The sequence below is a fragment of the Leptonotus elevatus genome, chromosome 19 (assembly GCF_054856555.1).
Source record: "Leptonotus elevatus isolate MCC_2025b chromosome 19, RoL_Lele_1.0, whole genome shotgun sequence".
Taxonomy (NCBI): domain Eukaryota; kingdom Metazoa; phylum Chordata; class Actinopteri; order Syngnathiformes; family Syngnathidae; genus Leptonotus; species Leptonotus elevatus.
Genome location: NC_141257.1, coordinates 10,744,514 through 10,763,326, shown reverse-complemented (window position 1 = coordinate 10,763,326; position 18,813 = coordinate 10,744,514). Strand labels below are relative to the sequence as shown.

General features: G+C 40.1%; 2 protein-coding genes across 5 annotated transcripts in view; both read left to right on the top strand.

Moving 5' to 3' along the window:
• Positions 1-13,227, top strand: part of rapgef5a (Rap guanine nucleotide exchange factor (GEF) 5a) — a 40,200-nt gene extending 26,973 nt beyond the window's left edge. For both annotated transcript variants that reach the window (XM_086062818.1, XM_086062817.1), the window contains 15 exons: positions 4,609-4,687; positions 4,786-4,930; positions 6,428-6,519; positions 6,613-6,643; positions 6,735-6,813; positions 6,891-7,040; positions 7,119-7,216; positions 8,680-8,802; positions 8,895-9,073; positions 9,157-9,247; positions 9,330-9,380; positions 9,476-9,563; positions 9,641-9,705; positions 9,898-9,952; positions 10,909-13,227. In XM_086062818.1, coding sequence (XP_085918944.1) covers positions 4,609-4,687; positions 4,786-4,930; positions 6,428-6,519; positions 6,613-6,643; positions 6,735-6,813; positions 6,891-7,040; positions 7,119-7,216; positions 8,680-8,802; positions 8,895-9,073; positions 9,157-9,247; positions 9,330-9,380; positions 9,476-9,563; positions 9,641-9,705; positions 9,898-9,952; positions 10,909-11,027 — 1,445 coding nt within the window. In that variant the 3' untranslated portion in view covers positions 11,028-13,227. The remainder of the gene's footprint in view (positions 1-4,608; positions 4,688-4,785; positions 4,931-6,427; positions 6,520-6,612; positions 6,644-6,734; positions 6,814-6,890; positions 7,041-7,118; positions 7,217-8,679; positions 8,803-8,894; positions 9,074-9,156; positions 9,248-9,329; positions 9,381-9,475; positions 9,564-9,640; positions 9,706-9,897; positions 9,953-10,908) is intronic.
• A 520-nt stretch (positions 13,228-13,747) lies between these two features.
• On the top strand, positions 13,748-18,764 carry cdca7l (cell division cycle associated 7 like). Of its 3 annotated transcripts, none has more exons than XM_086061970.1 (10): positions 13,748-13,910; positions 14,533-14,631; positions 14,843-14,934; positions 15,172-15,391; positions 15,488-15,550; positions 15,642-15,818; positions 17,081-17,233; positions 17,376-17,525; positions 17,692-17,828; positions 17,981-18,764. In XM_086061970.1, exons 1-10 carry the CDS (start codon positions 13,893-13,895, stop codon positions 18,000-18,002), a joined length of 1,131 nt encoding a protein of 376 aa, XP_085918096.1. In that variant the 5' UTR covers positions 13,748-13,892; the 3' UTR covers positions 18,003-18,764. The 3 variants fall into 3 exon arrangements, with proteins under 3 accessions (XP_085918096.1, XP_085918095.1, XP_085918094.1); XM_086061969.1 differs by having other exon boundaries at positions 15,639-15,818; XM_086061968.1 differs by having other exon boundaries at positions 15,624-15,818.
• The last annotated feature ends 49 nt before the right edge of the window (positions 18,765-18,813 follow it).

Genomic DNA, 18,813 nt, shown 5'->3' with positions numbered 1-18,813 from the left:
GCTGTGACATTAACTACATTAAGTCCCCTGTAAAGTGAAAATAAATATCATGTAAATTTGACACACCACAGAGAATAGTCATTAACAACCTGCCAAATTTGAATGGTTAAAACAATTAGTTGCCAAGGTAGAACATTTGGATTGCAATGCATTTCATCGTGTTGCTATTGTTGAATCAGGCTGATCTGTTTTGTGGTCTGAAAAGCATTTGGATGCTAAATCTTGGAATAGTCCTCAGATTTCTTCTTCATGAGCCTCACTTCTTTCTCGCCAAGTACTGATTTATTTCCCTACTTACGTTATCAAGTGTCGGTAAGTGTTAGCCTCTCTCGCAGTTGGCGTCACGATGGTCTCACGGGTGCCACATTTGAGGACATGTTGAGATGAATTGTCCTCCTTTCAGCTTGCCGGGTGACACTTTAATCAGCGACGGACGATTCACACTGAAGAGCTATGTAGCTAGCTAGCTGGAACCGACGATTGAACGCCATCCAATTGCGTCTGGAATTCTTTTTGAGATAAAGCGAGGGCTGCCTGCTTCTTCACTGCCATTGTACAAAAACGAACGAATTTGACTGACGATATCAGGATAAATGTTATCTTCACAAGCCAACTGGAGAGCCGCTCCTCCGTTCTCGTTACATATTCTTACTTCGACCGGACTTGGTAAATTGTTTCTTGGTCGTTTTTCGTTTCCAGTAAGTTTCTAGTAAGTCGAGTTGCACCTGTGCGATTCTTTTTGCTTCCATTTTTTCTCGATGCGCCTCTCTTTCTCGGAACTGCTTATTATCAGCGATGTCATCCACTATTTCTTTAAATAATTTCTTTTTGGCTTCCGCCTGGCTCTGCGCAAAGTCTTTTAGATCCTGCTCGTATAATTCAGCGAGGTACTTGATCATGGCTTGTTCTTCCACCTTCTGCTGTCTCTCCTCATTTTTAACCATTTGCCTCTCCTTCACTTGTTCATCGAGGCCTTCTTTCATGAGCTTGTTGTTCATCAATCGTTGACGAGCCTCTTCCGCTTCGAAATCCCACAAATCTTCCACCGTGGTCTTTGGCTCAATTTTTAACTTGGCTTTTGCCACACGCGCTATTTCCGCCTGCGTGATTTCATTAATCACTTTTGCCGGGTCCATGTTGGTTGGTGTGTCCGGAAGGATATTAGTTTTCTTCAGCGGGTTGATTTGAAACGTCATATGCGGTTTGACGAACTTCTCAGCCTTCAGGAACATTTCGGTAAGAAATTTGTCCCGATGGACAAAATTCACCTTTTTCTTATCGTCTTTCGACATGTTGTTTGTTACCCAACTAGATCTGCCGAAACTTTTTTTTTTTTTTGTATGTTCTGGGGTGTAAACGTCCCGTCAGTGTTTGATTTTCCTGCACTCAAGTTAATGAGGCTACGCGGTGACTGCAGTTTTCCATTTGTGACGCACGTTAGCGTTGCAGTGCATTATTACAAAGGCAGTGATGACGTCGTCTTAAATGACATCACTGATCATCACTACCATCACTGAGAAGCTTACGCCAAATCTGTTGATTGCAACACCATTTATCGTGTTATCATAAGGCTGGTGTTAACATGTGCATGTTTTACTGTGGTGCAATGGCAATAAGGTTAAATGTTGAATACTATCAAATTCATTCATTTTGATCCCAGAGACTGCGTTTATTTTAATTACATCACAACACCCATCCAGTCATCCATCCATCCATTTTCTTAACCGCTTAGTCCTCACAAGGGTCGCGGGGGTGCTGGAGCCTATCCCAGCTGACTTCGGGCAGTAGGCGGGGTCCACCCTGAACTGGTTGCCAGCCAATCGCAGCCCATCCAGTCATCCAAGGAGAAATGCCGAAGTGATAGCGTGCACAAATTTTTACATCGATCATCTTTGATCTTATTAATTTTTTTGCATCTATCAATGTTACTTGCATTTTAATATTAGGCGCTTTGCTCAAGAGCATCATGAGTAGTCAAGATCGTGTACTAGTGCTTGTCCAATTCCTTGTTCAATCTTGCTTCAACTTGTGTTACCTAGCAACAACCCTGAGCTACTGTTGCAATGCTTTATGATTTGCACAATGCCGGAAAAGCTTTTGGATTGCAACATGGGACGTTCAAGAAATGGAAGGTCACCCAGCACACACTGCACCATCATAGACAATCAATGATTATAATCATTATTGAACAGGTTCATCTTCATCTGTTCCACTGTTAAAAAGACAAAAGTAGGATGTTTGTTCTCATTCACCAGGAACCTTGATAATCATAATCATAATAAAAATAGTTATAACATAAATGTACATTGCAATATGTTATACACATATTGTTGTCAAATATTTACGTGCGCATATTCATGGGCATGAGGTGTGTAAGGATAAAAAGGTCCACTTCAACTCTAAAAATAGTTGAGTCAAATATAACCCAATTTGGCTTAAATGGGACCGACCCACTTCTTGGGTCAGTTTGACCAACATTCTTGGTTGATTTAACCCAAACTATTTGGATAAAAAAGAGACTGACCCGCTACTTGGATCAACCCAACTTTCTGGGTTGTTTGGGTTAAAACAACCCAGAAAGATGGGTCAAACTGAACCAAGTAAAGTGGGTCAGTCCCTTTTTTAATCTAAATTCGGTTGTTGTTGTTTTAACCCAAACAACCCAGAAAGTTGGGTCAAATTGACCCAAGTAGCGAATAGGTCCCTTTTTGACCCAATTTGGGTTATTTTTTAGCCACCTGTAGTATGAGAATAACGGGAAAAGAGATAATGTAAGGAAATGTTCTTCTAAAGGTGTATAGTTTTATGACAATTAAATCGGAATAGCATGAGGTGTGTGGACTTAAGTTAATTTACATTTTTGCACTTTAAGAATAGTTGGGTCAAAAATAACCCAAATTGGGTCAAAAAGGAACCAACCCAACTGCTTGGGTAAATCATTTCAACCAAAAAGTTGGGTCAAATGAGTAACCCAAAAAGCTGGGTCGGTCAAAAAAAAAAAGGGGGTTGTTTGGTGGGTTATTCATTAGTCCAACTTTTTGGTTTACAAAGTAAATTAACTACCCAAAACATTGGGTTGAACCCCCCCCCCCCCCCCAAAATGGGTTGTTTTGTGGGTTATTCATTTTACCTAACTTTTTAGTTTAAATAAATAATAAATCAAAACCTTGGATTGGTCCCTTTTTGATGCAATTTAGGTTCTTTTTTACCCAAATGTTTGTTTTTCATGCACAACCCAAAAAGTTGGGTCAGTCCCCCAAAAAATTTAGTTTTGTTAAAAAATTCATTAATTAATAAATAAACTATTTTTTTTTTCAAGTGGGTTGGGTGGGTTATTCATTTCAACCAACTTTTTGGGTTTAAATAAATAAACCAAAACGTTGGGTCAGTCCATTTTTTACCCAATTTGGGTTATTTTTTACCCTAATGTTTTAGTGTGTTAACCATATTTCAAATCAAATGTGATTTTTAAGATAAAAGCTCCACAACACCCCAGCCACAGCCCCCACCCCCGCCCTGGGTTTTGTCACAGCACCATCATTGCAGTTTAATGTAATTATGAAGGCATTTGCGTTTCCATGATTAACAATTACACAGACTGAAATCTCTTTTTTCATAATCCTTCACATGATAATCCCTTTTCATCTCCATAATGTTATTACATTCTCTCAATTTTCCTTAATTTTACCATTTTTCCCTTTTCAGTGTGGCCATCTTACTGCTTCATGAGCCACAAAGTTGTTTTTGAGCAACCCTGTGTAGTGGTTCGGCGCATCGATGTTCCTTTGTAGCCGACCTTGCTCTGCAGTATTCTGAACAGGCTCCAACATGCTTTTATGGAGGGTGCAACCCATCCCTATGTATGCACATAATAACACCCGCTCAAACAACAAAGTACACCCGCGGATTAGTGTGATTAGTTCAGCACGCAGACACTCTTTCCTTTGCCTCTCACGAGAGATAAAGTCCCCCAAGGTCGGAGCTGAATGAGGTATTCATCTGGGTGCTTGGGGGGGGGGGGGGGAGGGGGGGGGGTTGTTGTCCCATGAGTGAATGTGCTTGACTTTGTGTGCCAGCAGGCACATGTAGAGGGCATATGTTGAGGAAGAAAATTGATATTTATCATCGCAGAGAGTGTACAGAGGGCAAGCAGCAAAGAGAATAGTGCAAGAAGAATATACAGTACTGCACCAGAGATGTTTAGCTAGCTAGAGGGTGGTGATTGTTTAGGATGACGGGAGCAAGAGAATACCTGCAATTAAATCCTGAAGTGGCAATCATCTTGCATAACTTCACCTGGAGTCCTCCAGCACACGCCTGAAAGCCAAAGCAATTGGCCCTTAAAATGTGATGAGACGTGATCATCTCCTCACTTTGACTTATTTCCCTTGGCTGCATGCACTTGAAGTTTGTTTGTACATGTTTGTGACCTGGATCTGTGTATGTATCTGTAATCATAAATTACGAATCGTGTGTAGGACAATTTCCCTTTAGAGGATTAGTCGATTTATAATAAATGATCAACTGAAATTGTCAATCAAATAATGTGATACATTTCTGGTAGCATATTGACAATATGTGGCTAACGAGTTGTTTGTCATCCTTCAGAAATGCTATTGGATGACTTCCTGCTAACGTACCTGGTGTTCATGTCCACCTCTGACCTCTGTCAGGCCCTGCTGGGACAATATCCTTAATGGCAAATATACACAAAATGTCACCCATCCATAAATCCTACAAAAGCCCCCATCACACATCCTCTGTTGTCTCCTTGACCACTCTCACCTATAGCGGTGCACGCAGCCGAGGCCAAGAGGAAGGCAAGGATACCCTCTTCAGGAAGCGCAAGGTACTGCAGTTGGTCTCCCACTGGAGCCGACTCTACAAGGACTTCCTCAAGGAGGAGGAGCACGTTCGGGGTTTCATGAAGGTACACGCTCTTAGCATACAGCTCCTTCGTTTATCTTCACCTGTATTGTTCTTCTGAAATTAGGTCAACAAAATGGGGATTAGCTACCAAAAGCTTCTGTTAAAATGATGAGCTCACTCGCCAAACACATATTTGTCCCTGTGTAACCTGACGGCTTCATCGCCTGGTTGCTACGGAAACCAAAGTGCGAGGGTTGGCATGGGTATAATCTTGTATAGTGTGCAACCAAGGCGATAGTTGCCTAGTAACAGAGAAATGAGACTTCAGGTGGGGGGGGGGGGGGGGGTGCGCTGATGCTGGGGCTATGGTGGGTATATAACAATTACAAGCAGGTGTTTGCATGCATGTTAGCGTCTCTTGAGATTTTATGCTACTTAATGATGCTGCTACATGTACACTTAAGCACTGAAGTATAATATTTAGCCATGGATTTAAAATTACATTTCTATTTAATGAAATCGATTTGTTCTCAAGCTATGTTCGACACCTTAAAAGGGAAGTCAACCTTAAACATTTCTCGACAATAATGTGTTATATGTGACCTCACTAAACATGATCTGATTAATATTACATTTGTGGAATATGAGTTTTGAAGCAAAATCCAGCCGTTTTGTCCATCTCAGGGGGCGGCCATTTTGCCACTTGATGTCGACTGAAGATGACATCACAGTTGCTCAACAGCCAATCACAGCTCGCGTGTTTTCTGAAGCTGAGCTGTGATTGGTTGTTACCTGAGAACTGAGCGACTGTGATAGTTTTTTTTTTCACTCGACAGCAAGTGGCAAAATGGCTGCCTTCTGATATTGATTAAAAAAAAATGCTGGAATGTGCTGCTTAAATCATATTCCACTAACGCAATATTAACCAAAATGCCATATTTAGACTAGTGGGGCTGCATAGAACATATTATTGTCAAGATTTTTTTGTGGGGTTGATTTCCTCTTTAAATTTGGTTAATAATGCTTAAATATAATTGATGACATGGAAACGGACAAAAAAAAAAGTTTACCATATTAGGACATACGTGGTTTCAATATTTATTAGGGATGTTTGATGCCACTTTTTTTCAGCCCGATACCAGTAAGAGTACTCTTTAGTAGTCACTGACACTAAGTACCAATACCACTAGTACTTTTAAGACATAAAAAAAACTGACAGATAATTTTAAAGAAAGACTTATATATCCCAATAAAGCATTTTCCTTAAAATTGCATGAAATGAATGGCGATTTTCTATTCTTCTAAATTCTAGTTCCTGATTGTGAAATGGCCTCAAGAGGGTGGCCAATATTGGTATCGGTCACCATCGCAAATTTCGATATTTGTTTGAAATGAAGCCCGGTATCGGTACTCGCCCATCCCTAATAATTATGCCTACAGAATGCTAGATTGTAATTCTTCTTGTAAGTCACATTCACCGGCTACATCACCGTAACGCTTCATTTGCATTCAAAATGGACCCTTCCCCATAATCATTTTCATAATCTTGCTCTGTTAGAGTCTTTACAGATGTGTCCTCGAGGATCTGTGCGAGTTCCCGACGCTTGAGAAAGACCTCAAAGAGTTCCAGAAGCTTCTGCGTCGTAGACAGTAAGTGCGATGGTGCTGCTTGTATTTACTGTGTTTGTGAAAACATTTGTTGTGTAACGTATCCCTCCTCACTGCATGCGTATTCCATTGCAGCACATTGGACGACTGTCCACCAAACCAAAAGGTAACAGGAAAAACGTGTGCCTTTCAGTAAATGTAATGCTTTTTTTTTTTGGTGTCAGCTGTCATTACATGCCTGTCGTGTTTTCTGCCAGAGCAAACAAATGCACCAGCAGTTGAGTTTGAAGGAAAACTGTTTGCCACTTCGCACTCCGCAACCTGAGACCAGAGAAGGTAAAAGTGGCCTGTGGACTCTTCAGGCGCACAGAATGAAATGTTGACAGCGCTGACGTCTCTTTGTCACGTCCCAGTTATTTGCTGCGTTTACGTGAGCGCCGACTCCTACCTGAGTGTCCACACGCATCCCTCGCTGGAGGCCCACGAGCTGCTAAGAATCGTCAGACTGAAGATGGACAGGTCGGAAGAAGACATGGTGCTTGCCGTGGTCGCCCACACTGGAGGTAAACGCACACCGTGTGCGAAATACACGCCTGTCTCCTCTCCTGCGTGTGTTTGTTTAAACGGTCTTTCTCTTGCAGAGCGCCGGATGTTACAGCCCAGCGACTGCGTGTATTCAGAGTCTCTGACCCCGCAGGGCAAGCTTGTAGTCTGTCGCAGGGATTTTGCGGAGATCTTGGTAGGTAGATGGATTGTTCGTGTTAAGGTTGCCACAAGATGGCGGCGAAGCACTATTTTTGTCTCAGTGAAACGATTTTGCAATACTAAGATGTAGGGATCGCTTTAAAATAAATGCACCTTTTTCAAAACTATTAAGTGCATTTGACTGTCTAATAATGAGGGATTTCGTTTTTGTGCTTGGAGTTTTTCACTCTGGAGCCATATTCATGAAATGACTGCATAGCTCGCCACTACGATTTGTTCCATGCTAGTAAACATAGTAACATAACATCATCACAGCGTTTCAGTATAGAACGGACTATTTAAAAATAAGTCAGTTAGCATGATAAACAAGTTTTACCTTTGCATTACGAGGTATATTGTCCCCCGGTGTGAGCGTAGCATCTCGTCCCAGAGACTCAGCCAGCGACAAGCTTTTGAATCAGCGCCGGTGTAAGGAGAAGAGACGGCATTGACTACATAATGAGATAGGTGGTGCGCTGTGAATTCCGGCAAAGTCAGCGATTTGATTAATTTGGTAAAAACAGCAGACGACAGAAGGTAAGGGGCTGTTTTCAAACTAGCGATCTTAAACTTAAGTAAATATCGCACTCTATGAGTCCCGACTAAATGTGCAACTTCGACTGACAGGCAACCTTCGGTTAAAGTAATAGATTCCATGGCTCTATGGGCAATAATAACTTTTAATTTATAAAAACAGCTGCTTAAGTCGCTCCGGGTCACGTCCACTTTCATTCAACAATTATTTCCTTCCGTCATAGGGCAGTCGGTGCAAATGGCCAATACCAGGGGGCCGCAACCTGCGGTGGCGCCCTGTGGATCTCTTAAAAATAAAATGAAATAGAAAGTAGAAATGATTTTTATTTTTTTACATTAATTTTTTTTTTATAAAATATTATTTAAATGAATGAATGATTTATATTAAAAAATATATATATATTTTTTTTTAAGAATATTTAACTATTCAAAAGTTAACAAAGTCAAAAAAAATTGAGCGATGAAAGATTGATGAAATTTTTTTTCAAAGATACCTAAAATTGTTCAAAAACTGACCATCAAAAGTCCAAACAGTGAAAAGTCTGGGGGGGGGGGGGGTATCCTACATCTCTACTAAAATGTCAGCAAATGTCTAAAATGAACTCCTGAACTCACTTCACATAATTCCTTGTCACCAAGATGGCAGCAAAGCACTATTTTTGTCTAAATTAAACTCCTGAAATCACTTCAATTTGGCACAACATGCTACAAAATGGCAGCAAAGCATTTTTGTATAAATGAAATGAAGCACTTGAATTCACCTCAACGTAGTTCCTTATCATTAAGATGAGTACGGTTTTCAGTTTGTTTTTTTTGTTTGTTTTTTAAATGTATTTTTTGTATGGCAAATGCACCAATTTAGAAGAAAAAAAAGTATTTCTTTTTTTTTGAACAACCGTTTCAATTTTCCTTTCCCGTCTGCAGCCCCCTTTAACGGACAGCGCTGAGCTCGGCAAGAGGCCAGTCCGCCTTTTGGGCATCAACACGTGGGACGTGGCCGCCGCTCTCACGCACCTGGACTGGAGTCTCTTCAAATCTATCCATGAGGTATGAAACTGCATGTGGACGTAGGAAATAGCGTGCGAGCGTGCAATCCCGTGACTTTATTTGACTAACTAAGCTGATAACTGCTCGCGCAGCAAGAGCTGGTCTACTACACCCTCAGGCGCATTCCCGGCGGTAGCCACACGGCGGCGCTGTCCGTCTTGCTGCAACGCTGCAACGAGGTGCAGCAGTGGGTTATGTCTGAAGTCCTCATGTGCACGTCGCTCAACAAGAGAGTGCAGCTGCTCAAAAAGTTCATCAAAATCGCAGCTCAGTAAGGACGCACGCTCTTGATGAGCCGAGAATCATTTTTGAACCGTGATGATGGAAGGTTTCTTAATTTGTTTTTTGTGCTAGTTGCAAAGCGCAAAGGAATTTAAACTCGGCCTTCGCCATCATCATGGGCCTCAACACGGCGGCTGTGAGTCGACTCAACCAAACTTGGGAGGTGAGGGTCCAGGTGCCTTTTTGTGTATTTGCACGCTTTTGCTTTGCATTTTCAATTTGAAAGTTTTTTTTTGTTTTTCTAGAAATGTCCTGGGAAGTTTAAGAAGCTTTTTGCAGAGTTGGAGCTGATCACGGTGAGGGCAAAGATGCGGATGTTGTTATTCAATCTGGAACTGATTTTCCATTTCTTTGCTTTTCATCAATGGAATTGTACCTTGTGCTCTTCCAGGATCCGTCTCTTAACCACAAAGCTTACAGAGAAGCTTTCAAGAGGATGAAACCTCCAAAGATTCCTTTTATGCCCCTTCTCTTAAAAGGTCATCCCTCTTTCAGTATATTTATGAAATAGTTATGCAAATATCTTAATTAAACCTATTTTAATTTGCTCCTCCAGATATCACTTTTATCCACGAAGGCAACAAGACCTTCCATGACAACCTAGTGAACTTTGAGAAGTTGGTGAGTAGACTGGAGTCTGCCTTACTTGTCTTCTACAAACTGCCTACTGTTGTAAATGTCGACTATCTCATCTGAATAATTGATTTCCTTATTTTTGCTTTAAAAAAACAAAAACAAATCTGTTTAAAGTATACTAAGCTTCAGTATACACATTCTCCCCAATACTCTGACATCTTTTTGTACACCCAACAGCATATGATCGCAGACACAGTTCGAAAGATTCGACACTGCCAAAGCGACCCAACTGGTGAGGAGAAAAAATTTGCATAGGTCCTTCACTTTATCAACGTTTACAAGATTTTAATGTGTTGTGGTCAATATTTGTTCATTATTCTGGTCATCTACAAGTTCTTCCATGCGTGCTTTTTATGAATCTTACCAAACTTGACAATCATCTTTCACCATTGAAATTAATGTAATTTTCATTCATTTCAATTTAACCACTGAAGACAAAAACTCTGTAATGTTGTAGTTTATAAAGACATAGTAACAATTACAGTGTAAAATATTTTAAATAAAATATTTATAAAATTAATATTTATTATTATTATCATTTATTTATATATTTATTTATAAAATATTTGAGTTTGTGCATCATGCTGCATCCATTTCAGTGCTCTGCTCCCCCTATTTATAAAAACAGTAGTAACAATTACGTAGTGTAAGATATTTGAAATAAAATATTTTATTCATAAATATGTATCCATTATTATTACTATTATGTATTATTGATTTATATATTTATGAAACATTAAAATGTTCATCATGCTGCATTAAATCCAGTGTTCTGCTTACTCTGTTTATAAAAACAGTAATACCAATTACGTAGTGTAAAATATTTAAAATCAAATATTAATAAAATAAATATTTTTTTATTCATCTATTATTATTATTTATATGTTTATAAAATATTTATAAAATATTAAATGTTTAATGCATCATGCTGCAGCCAATTCAACTTGCTGCTCCCTGTTTTGTGCCTGCCTTGCCCACTGGGGGGCAGTACTGTATATTACAGTCATGCAGACACAGATGAAGAAGAATACATGCGTATTGGTGAACCGTTTTTGTTCAAATACCATTGCTTATAAAAAGTTCAAAAGCATTAGCATGCCAATGACATTTTCCATTGATGCTAGCATTAAGCTAGCAGGCAGTTCTAAAGCCAGCTTGCTTGAACTGCGTTCATTGTCTGTGCGGCAGGTAACGAGGTGATCGGCGTGGACAGCGCAGAGTTGAGGGCGAGCGTTCACTACTTACACATCATCGACAATCAGCAGACGCTCTTCGAGCTGTCCCACAAACTGGAGCCGCGGGCTTAGTGCGCACGCACGTCCACTTCACGGACGCAGAGAAGGAGCACGGCACTGACGTGTGTGCGACACGCAAGGACGGCAAAGGTCACACACTTGTGCACGAGCAGTAGAGGTGCCAAGGTGACCACAAGGTGCCATTTTGTTTGGACAAATCTATCACGTAGACACAGAGCTCACTTCTGATCTGAGTAGAGAAGGATGTAAATATCTTGTACAGTATCTATTGGACTAAATATGTGGTTTTTTTGTGATGATATTTTGGTTATTTATGAGCCTGTCAAGCAGGTTGAATGTTCCTTTTGTTTGTGCTGTACGTCAACGGCGACTCGATGGCCTCGTCATTTCAGTTACAAAAAAAAAAAAAAAAGCCTCTTGAAGAGTTGAAAGTGTTTGCAGCCATAATTTACGACGTCATGATGTCGCCTTCATGTTTTACGGTATCAAGATATGTTCAGGATCTTGTCAAAGCTGCTAGATGTATCACGTCCGATGTTTATTTTCTGTCGTGCGGTTGATGATGCACCTCAAGAGACAAGTCGGTGTTGAAGCATTCATCCAACCGCGTTTTGACCTTTCGCCACTGAAACCTGTTAACTGATAACAGAAGGAGTGCCACTTTAATAGTAGTAAGAAGTTGAAACGCGCACTGACTGACCCTTAAGCCGCAAGTTTCTCCTTTTGACAACTATTGATTGTGAGATTCTGGGTTTTACTTGGTTTCTATGCATGTCATGCACTTCTCTCAATGAACTAGGTTATGTGTATTAATAAATAGTCTAGACGTCATTAGGTAGATTTCTACCACGTATGGACCTATACATCATTTCTATCAAATGTCACACGGTGTCCTCTCCAGCACAAATGCATCACAAAGGTATTTTCCTCCTAATTGGGTCCTTGTATTCCCTTATAATAACACCTTTGAAGGTGATTCCTCTCACAATTGTAAAAGCTGTTTTAAAGGCCTCCCACTCTATGGAAACAACCTCACCAAGGTTTGAGTCTGATTGGCAACAGATTAACAATCGAATGTGATCCGGTATGAGAAAGGTATCAAAAAGTTGAATGGCACTATCAAAGAAAAAAAACTAGCTTACCAATATTAACATTCGATTGTTTTACTGTACCTGAAAAGTGTCTTGATGGTCATTTCCATGACATATATAGCATGCATTATCACCAAGATGTAAACAAATGATTTTTGTATGCTTTTTGGATATTTGTATTTTCTTAGCAAGTCAAATAGATGTCAAAACAAATTTTAGTGCCAAAAAACAGTTATTAGAAAACACATTCCAAAAGTTGAAGAATCGCCTGGCACAGGTTGAGCGTTAGATACTCTGGAGGATTCACTAAAAGGGTCGTGTTTGTTTTTCACATTCAACTGTAGATACAACCATCCCGCATTATTTGGGTATCGCTGACTTGAGAAGATAACTTTAAGATGCTTTGTTGTTGTGTTTCGCAGACTGTAACGCTCGAAATAGCTTGCGGAGGTAGTTGATGTAAAACTTTACAAACACACACTCCACTTGATGTGTTAAAAATGCAGTTACGTTGTGCTATTAGTTATTCCTTCTAATATCCAGTTTATTTATGGTTGCTAGTTTGGCCAAATGTTTTGCTTGAATTCTGAAGGTCCATGTACTGGTTGACTCTTATCCCCCATAGTATGACCATTTTGGCATACTAATAGGACCGTATGTCAAATTTGATCTACTTGTGAGGACAAAGAGTTTATCTTAAGATGGATATTAAGGTGGAAAGCAATACGTTATTCTAAGAGGCGTTACAGTGGAAATGTTGTAACATCGCATTGTCGCCACTTGAGGGCGCCAGAAGAGCTACTCGAGAGTAGCATACAGTACTGTGACGGGAGAAGGAAGGTGACAATTTCGTGTTTTAAACGGTCATGACTGTAAAAAGTTTTGCATTGCGTTGAAACCCGTTTGCATGATACAAAATAATTAACACGATGCAAGGGAGGGCATGTGGAAGGCTTTGTACTATAATGTGTAAATTGATGCCTATGTACTGTTATTTATTTGTTTCAAATGGTCGGGCAAAAAAAAGGAAAAAAAAGTGAATCACAAAGCAATACATTTATGTCCACTTGTTGTTCTGAAGCCACATGTCTTTTCTATAGAGGTGTTTTACTATGTGGACATTTGAACTAAAATGAATAAATTATAGGTTTTATGTGAAAGCAGCAGGTCTCGTGTGAATCTGTGCATCTATGTCTGATCAACTTGCCAACCTTCTCTTGCCATGAAGACGCACTGCATCCTCCTCTTCGGCACGTGGATGTGGTACATGCAGCTGACCAGCAAAAAAAAAAAGAAGGTTGTATGTGTGTAGTACTGAGTGTTATTCACTTCCTGAGTAGAAAATATTAAATATTCAAATATAATACTTTGGTGAAACTTTGAGAGTATGACGGGGAGACATGTCGGAAGTGTCAGACTTCCATTTTTTTCCCCCCATGTAAAAAATAATCGATGCTTTCGGGAATAAGCCGCGCCCACATCCAACTTTCGCGCGAAATATCGGACTGCACCATGTGATAAAGAGACAGGGGTGTTGAAGACGGGCAACTTCTTTTAAGAAAGCAAAATGTTCCTAGAATTTTTAAATCACTGGTGTATTTATAAATATAAATACTTTAAGTCATAATTACAAGCATATCGCTACAAATATAGGATTACTTATCCATAGAATGTAAAGTTGCGACTGGCGTAAACACCCCTTTAGCTTACAGTCAATCCATTTACCTACGTTAACGTTTAAACCCTTTTCGACTCCCTGCTGTTGTAATTCCCCCAAGGAAAAATTGCATTTTTGATTGAAGTTTTGCACTTAAAAGAAGACAAAATGGCAGTCGAGTCAAAGGTAAAACCTTTTAAGAATTTTTGTCGGTGTTGCTCAGTGTTTCTCGACGGAAACGAAACGTCTTTGTGAGTCGAATGAACTGCAACTTGTCCCTTCACCGGTGGAAAACAAAACAAATTAATGCTGCTAGTTAGCTGCAATTGGTAAATGTTGAGCCGTTTTCTGGACGATAATAGCGCTTGGGGAGTTCATACAAACTATGGCGTCGTCTCTTCACCTGACTTTGTATTGTTAAGCCCTAAATGTATCTCACTTGCCACCTCATTGTCTCTTGTTGGCCGAGTTGTGTTGTATACTGTGCTCAATACAAATGAGTACGCCCTCAAGACTTTTGACAAAAACCTCCATTTTCCTCGCTGAATCTGTATGTTTCAGTGGCATACTACTAGAAAATACTCCCACGAATATTTGTCTGTGAATACCACTGGTACTTTTGATACATACAATTTCCCTCTAAAAACGGACAAATAGTCATACCTTGAAATAAGGCTGGGTTTCTTACTCACCCATCTTGACTGAATGTTACAAAAAATGAGTACAAAGTCATCACTAACGTCAATCTCGCAAAACTACAGCTTCATTTTCTTTCACTCCTCATTCCTCATTGTATGTTTTCCTTAAGGCGCTGCGTTTCAAGTCCAAGTTTATTACAGCCGAGCTGGCTCATCTCTTCAGCCAGTCGGACAGCGAGGAGGACTTTGAAGGCTTCAGTGAGGACGAGGCAAGTGTTGGACAGAAGAAGACTGTTTAATATGCAATTCAAAACTAAGATATGACTTGTAACAACCCAGATTTGGTATTAAATAATATATGGTGGGAGCAATGGTAATTTTTTAATTAAATATTTCCAGACTATTTTTGGTTAATTGTGCAATATCAGGAATTTGCATTGCATTCATATTTTGGCACTTCCACATTTGATCTCTTGGCAGTCGGACGTTGGCAGTGATGTGGACACAGACTTCTATTCTGATGGTGAGGAGACACCAGCGCCTAAGAGACAAAGTCTTTTAGTAGCTCTCAGGTGTGTATACTTTTAGTAATAAGTGTTGAACATGTACTGTAGTTGACAGGCATGATTTAAACACAATGGCAGCATGCATACAGGTCTTGTGATGCACATTTTCACTCCCATTTGAGCTATCAAAATAAACCCCTCTAGCTAAATAAGATCATGATCTTTGTCGGATTGTGCATACTAGCGTAAAGTTTTTTACTGGTATCCTTTATTTATTGGTCGCATATTAATTTGCCTTCTCAGATTTCCAGTCAAACGGTCGCCCGCCCCCAAAAAGGGGCCACAGGCGAAAAGCATCAAAAAGCCGGTTAAAGAAACCGTGGCACTAAAGGTGAGGCAGAGGATGAAGACGCAGGAGGATAAACAAAAAGAAGCCAAGACAGAGACGGCACAGGGAGAAGACGAGACTGTGTGCCAAAGTCTAAGCAAGCGGGACAAAAACATCCAGGAGAACAAGGCCATGGTGGTTATAGTAATATGCAATGACAAACATTATGGCGACCATCACAATGTAAACGTAGACAGTCCGTCACTTTTCTTCTTGATTGTCGTCTTTCAGTTGGCCAAGCTGTTTGCTGATCTCACCACTATGGCGGACCTGACTTTGCCCAACACCCCTCAAGTGAGCAAATACCACTCAAATAAGCCCATTTTATAAACAAACCGCACCACAACTCTGCCGAGCTCTTATTTAGTTTCCTTCAATGCAGAAGAAGCGTTCTCCGGTGAAAACAACGCCGCGCAAACGCAAATCAGAACAGAACGGTGGTTCTGAAAGGAGGAACCCGTCGCGTAAAGCCCGCCCCCCTGAGAATTTTGCTGTGGACCAAGTGAGCGAGCCATTGCCTCGCAGCGGCCCCAGGGCGGTGGACCTCAGGAGACTGCTTGAGGTACAACGTGAGCGGGAGCTCCAGTTAAAAACTTGCGCACATGGGCCAATATGAAATTCTGACTGTATGATAACCCTGAGCAAAAAATATTGCGGTATCTACTATATGCTAAAATTACAGCTCCAAAATGACTTAAAAAAAAAAAGTATTAAGGTAAATGAAAACTTTTTTTTTCCATTGAAAGCAATCTATTTTATTTATTCATCCATTCATTTTCCAAACTACTTTTTAAACAAAATATTTGTTACAGAAGAAATGTGTACCATGTTTAATTAAGCATGAATAAATAAATACATTTCAACATTCTTCTTAGTTAGTCACAGTGTCCCATCACTGGTGAGCTACTTTTTAGAACAGACCCGTGGGCTACACATGTTGTCCTTGGTGCTAACTAGTACCTGCTGGCACCATTTAATTTAATTATTTTATAAGGACAATGCACATTAACAGGCCTAAAAAGCATCTTGTGTTTGAAGTGTCTCTTTTGTCTTGCTAAAATTCTACTTGCCGTATTCCTAAGCTGATCTGCTAGCTTAATGCTAGCATAATGCAAATGGGCATAGACAGGCTAACATAAATTAGCATGCAAGATAGACTAATTACATTTTCCAATATCTTCTGCTGAAACACATACAAACAGCATCAATAACATAACATTGAACCAAAATGAAGGAAAGTTCAGTAGCCTAATGCTAGCATATGTGAAAGGCCAGACAAGCTAACATAAATTATCATACATGTTACAGTAATTAAATGTTGAAACAACTTCTGCTCCAGCACATACAAACAGCGTCAAGATAATTAAATATTGAACCAAAATGAAGGAACTTTCAGTTGCTTAATGCTAACATATAACGTGAAATGCCATAAACAGGCTAGCAAAAATTAGCATAGATGTTTCGGGAAATTATAAACCTTCATTTAACTGCTTCTTTAACAAACAGAGCGCATAAACAGAGCTTACAAACATAATCACAGGCACAATATTCTCTACTTCACGGGAACAAAGACTATTACAGGAGAATAGTTGGGGACCTTATTTGCCTCTTCTTCTTGCTCTTAATTCTGACTCATCTCTTTCAGTAAACCTCCTGGCATGCTGCTGCCCAATGTGGTACTACACTGAAAACACGCAAGTCTAAATTTGGACTTGCCTGTTTAGTGTAAAATATTAGTACTTGTTTAAAAAAAAAAAAAAGAGCTCAGCCTCACATTATTTATCATTTCGTGTCAAGGCACTCACCTGGTCTCGTGATTGGCAGGTGGACGAGGAAAGTGCTGGCAACACTCCAAAGAAGAAGAGGAAGAGCCACCGCCGCAGTCAGTACGAGTTCAAGTCGGTCGATGACATCACCGACGACGACTTGGCCAACGTAGCGTACCGCAGCAAGGACAAGATCTGGGACAAGGACAATGTGAGTCGCCAGAACCACTTTGATGATGATGATGATGATGATGATGATGATGATGATGTAGATGTACAGGGAGGTCAGCTCAAATGTACATTTTGACATCTGCGCTTGCATGTGTACTGTGTGCTTGCGTTGGTCCCCTTAGGGGAGCTCGTGCCACCAGTGCAGACAAAAAACCCTCGACACGAAGACCGTGTGCCGCAGTGGGTTCTGTTCTGCCGGCAAAGGCCAGTTCTGTGGACCGTGCCTGAAGAACCGCTACGGCGAGGATGTGGCCGCCGTGTTGCTCGACCCGGTTAGTACCAACCAAAATTTTTGTAGTTCAAATGCTATCTATCTCACAAATTGCGGCGATTTAAAACGACAACAACAAATATATATGACAGTTCAACATCACGTTATCGAGGTTTCTATTCAACTAAAAGGCAGTAAATGAAGTCATCAAGATGTCGTTTGTGCAGACATGGTCGTGTCCCATCTGCAGAGGAATGTGTAACTGCAGCTTGTGTCGCAAGAAAGAGGGCCGCTGCGCAACGGGCATTTTGGTCGGGCTGGCCCGCTACAATGGCCACGACAACGTCCATGAGTATCTGGAGAGGTACGCTAGCCAAAACCTGTTCCCTCGCGCCATCATGTTGTTGTTGGCATATTTTACAGTTGTACATCTAAGCCATGAAGTTAGCAGACAAATTGTATTGTTGTTAACTTGCCAAGTAAATAAAGTTATGTCTTGTTTTGTCTCCATGGCAGAATTCAGAAGGAGCTACAGTAAAGTCCACGGAGACTCTTCTCAAACTGATTTTACACTGCACAGTACTGTTGAGCTCGTTCGTAAATGTTTATTCCGTTAGACAAGTGTTTTATCTAACTAGACTTACGGTGGTGGTCTTGTATAAAACCAACACTGTAACAGTATTAGTACTGTACTTTTTTTCAATAGGTTTGCAACGTTGCATTTTATTTTTTTGTCTCACCAGAACAATCAAGAACTTGCAAAAAAATAATTTTTTTTGTAACCTTTGTGTAGTCATTGTTGCCTCAGCTTACTACTTTAATTCATTGTGGCCATGCTTGTACAGTAACTCACCAACAAAAGAAAATAATTCAACCAATTCGGCATCATAATAAATTAATCTTGTCTGTTTAGGCCACTGGGGGGCGGTATAACACTGAAATCCAATATACACATTAAGATGGTCAAAGCTGCTCAGTTAGCTGCTAGCTAGCACTAGTTTTTCAGAGGCTAAGGAATATGCTAGTATTTTTATATCTTCTGTTTGTCGCTACACTGTTTATTTTCAGATATCCGTTGCTCATATTGTGACACTTATGCTAGTTTCATTAGCCCGTCTTTCTTAGGCAAGTATGTGCTTGTTCGCCATATTTAAAATGTGTGCTTGCAAGTCAAAGCAGAAAATCATCTGAGCTAAAGGCTCGAAAAACTGATTCGATCGGGTCACTTGTATGTCAAGGTGCATCCAAAATGTTATTTTACTGTTATATAGTTCTAATAAAGACTGACTTTTGTTTGGAATTTTTCAGTTTTTTTTCTGTGTGTACTTGTAATGAAGTGTATAGATTTA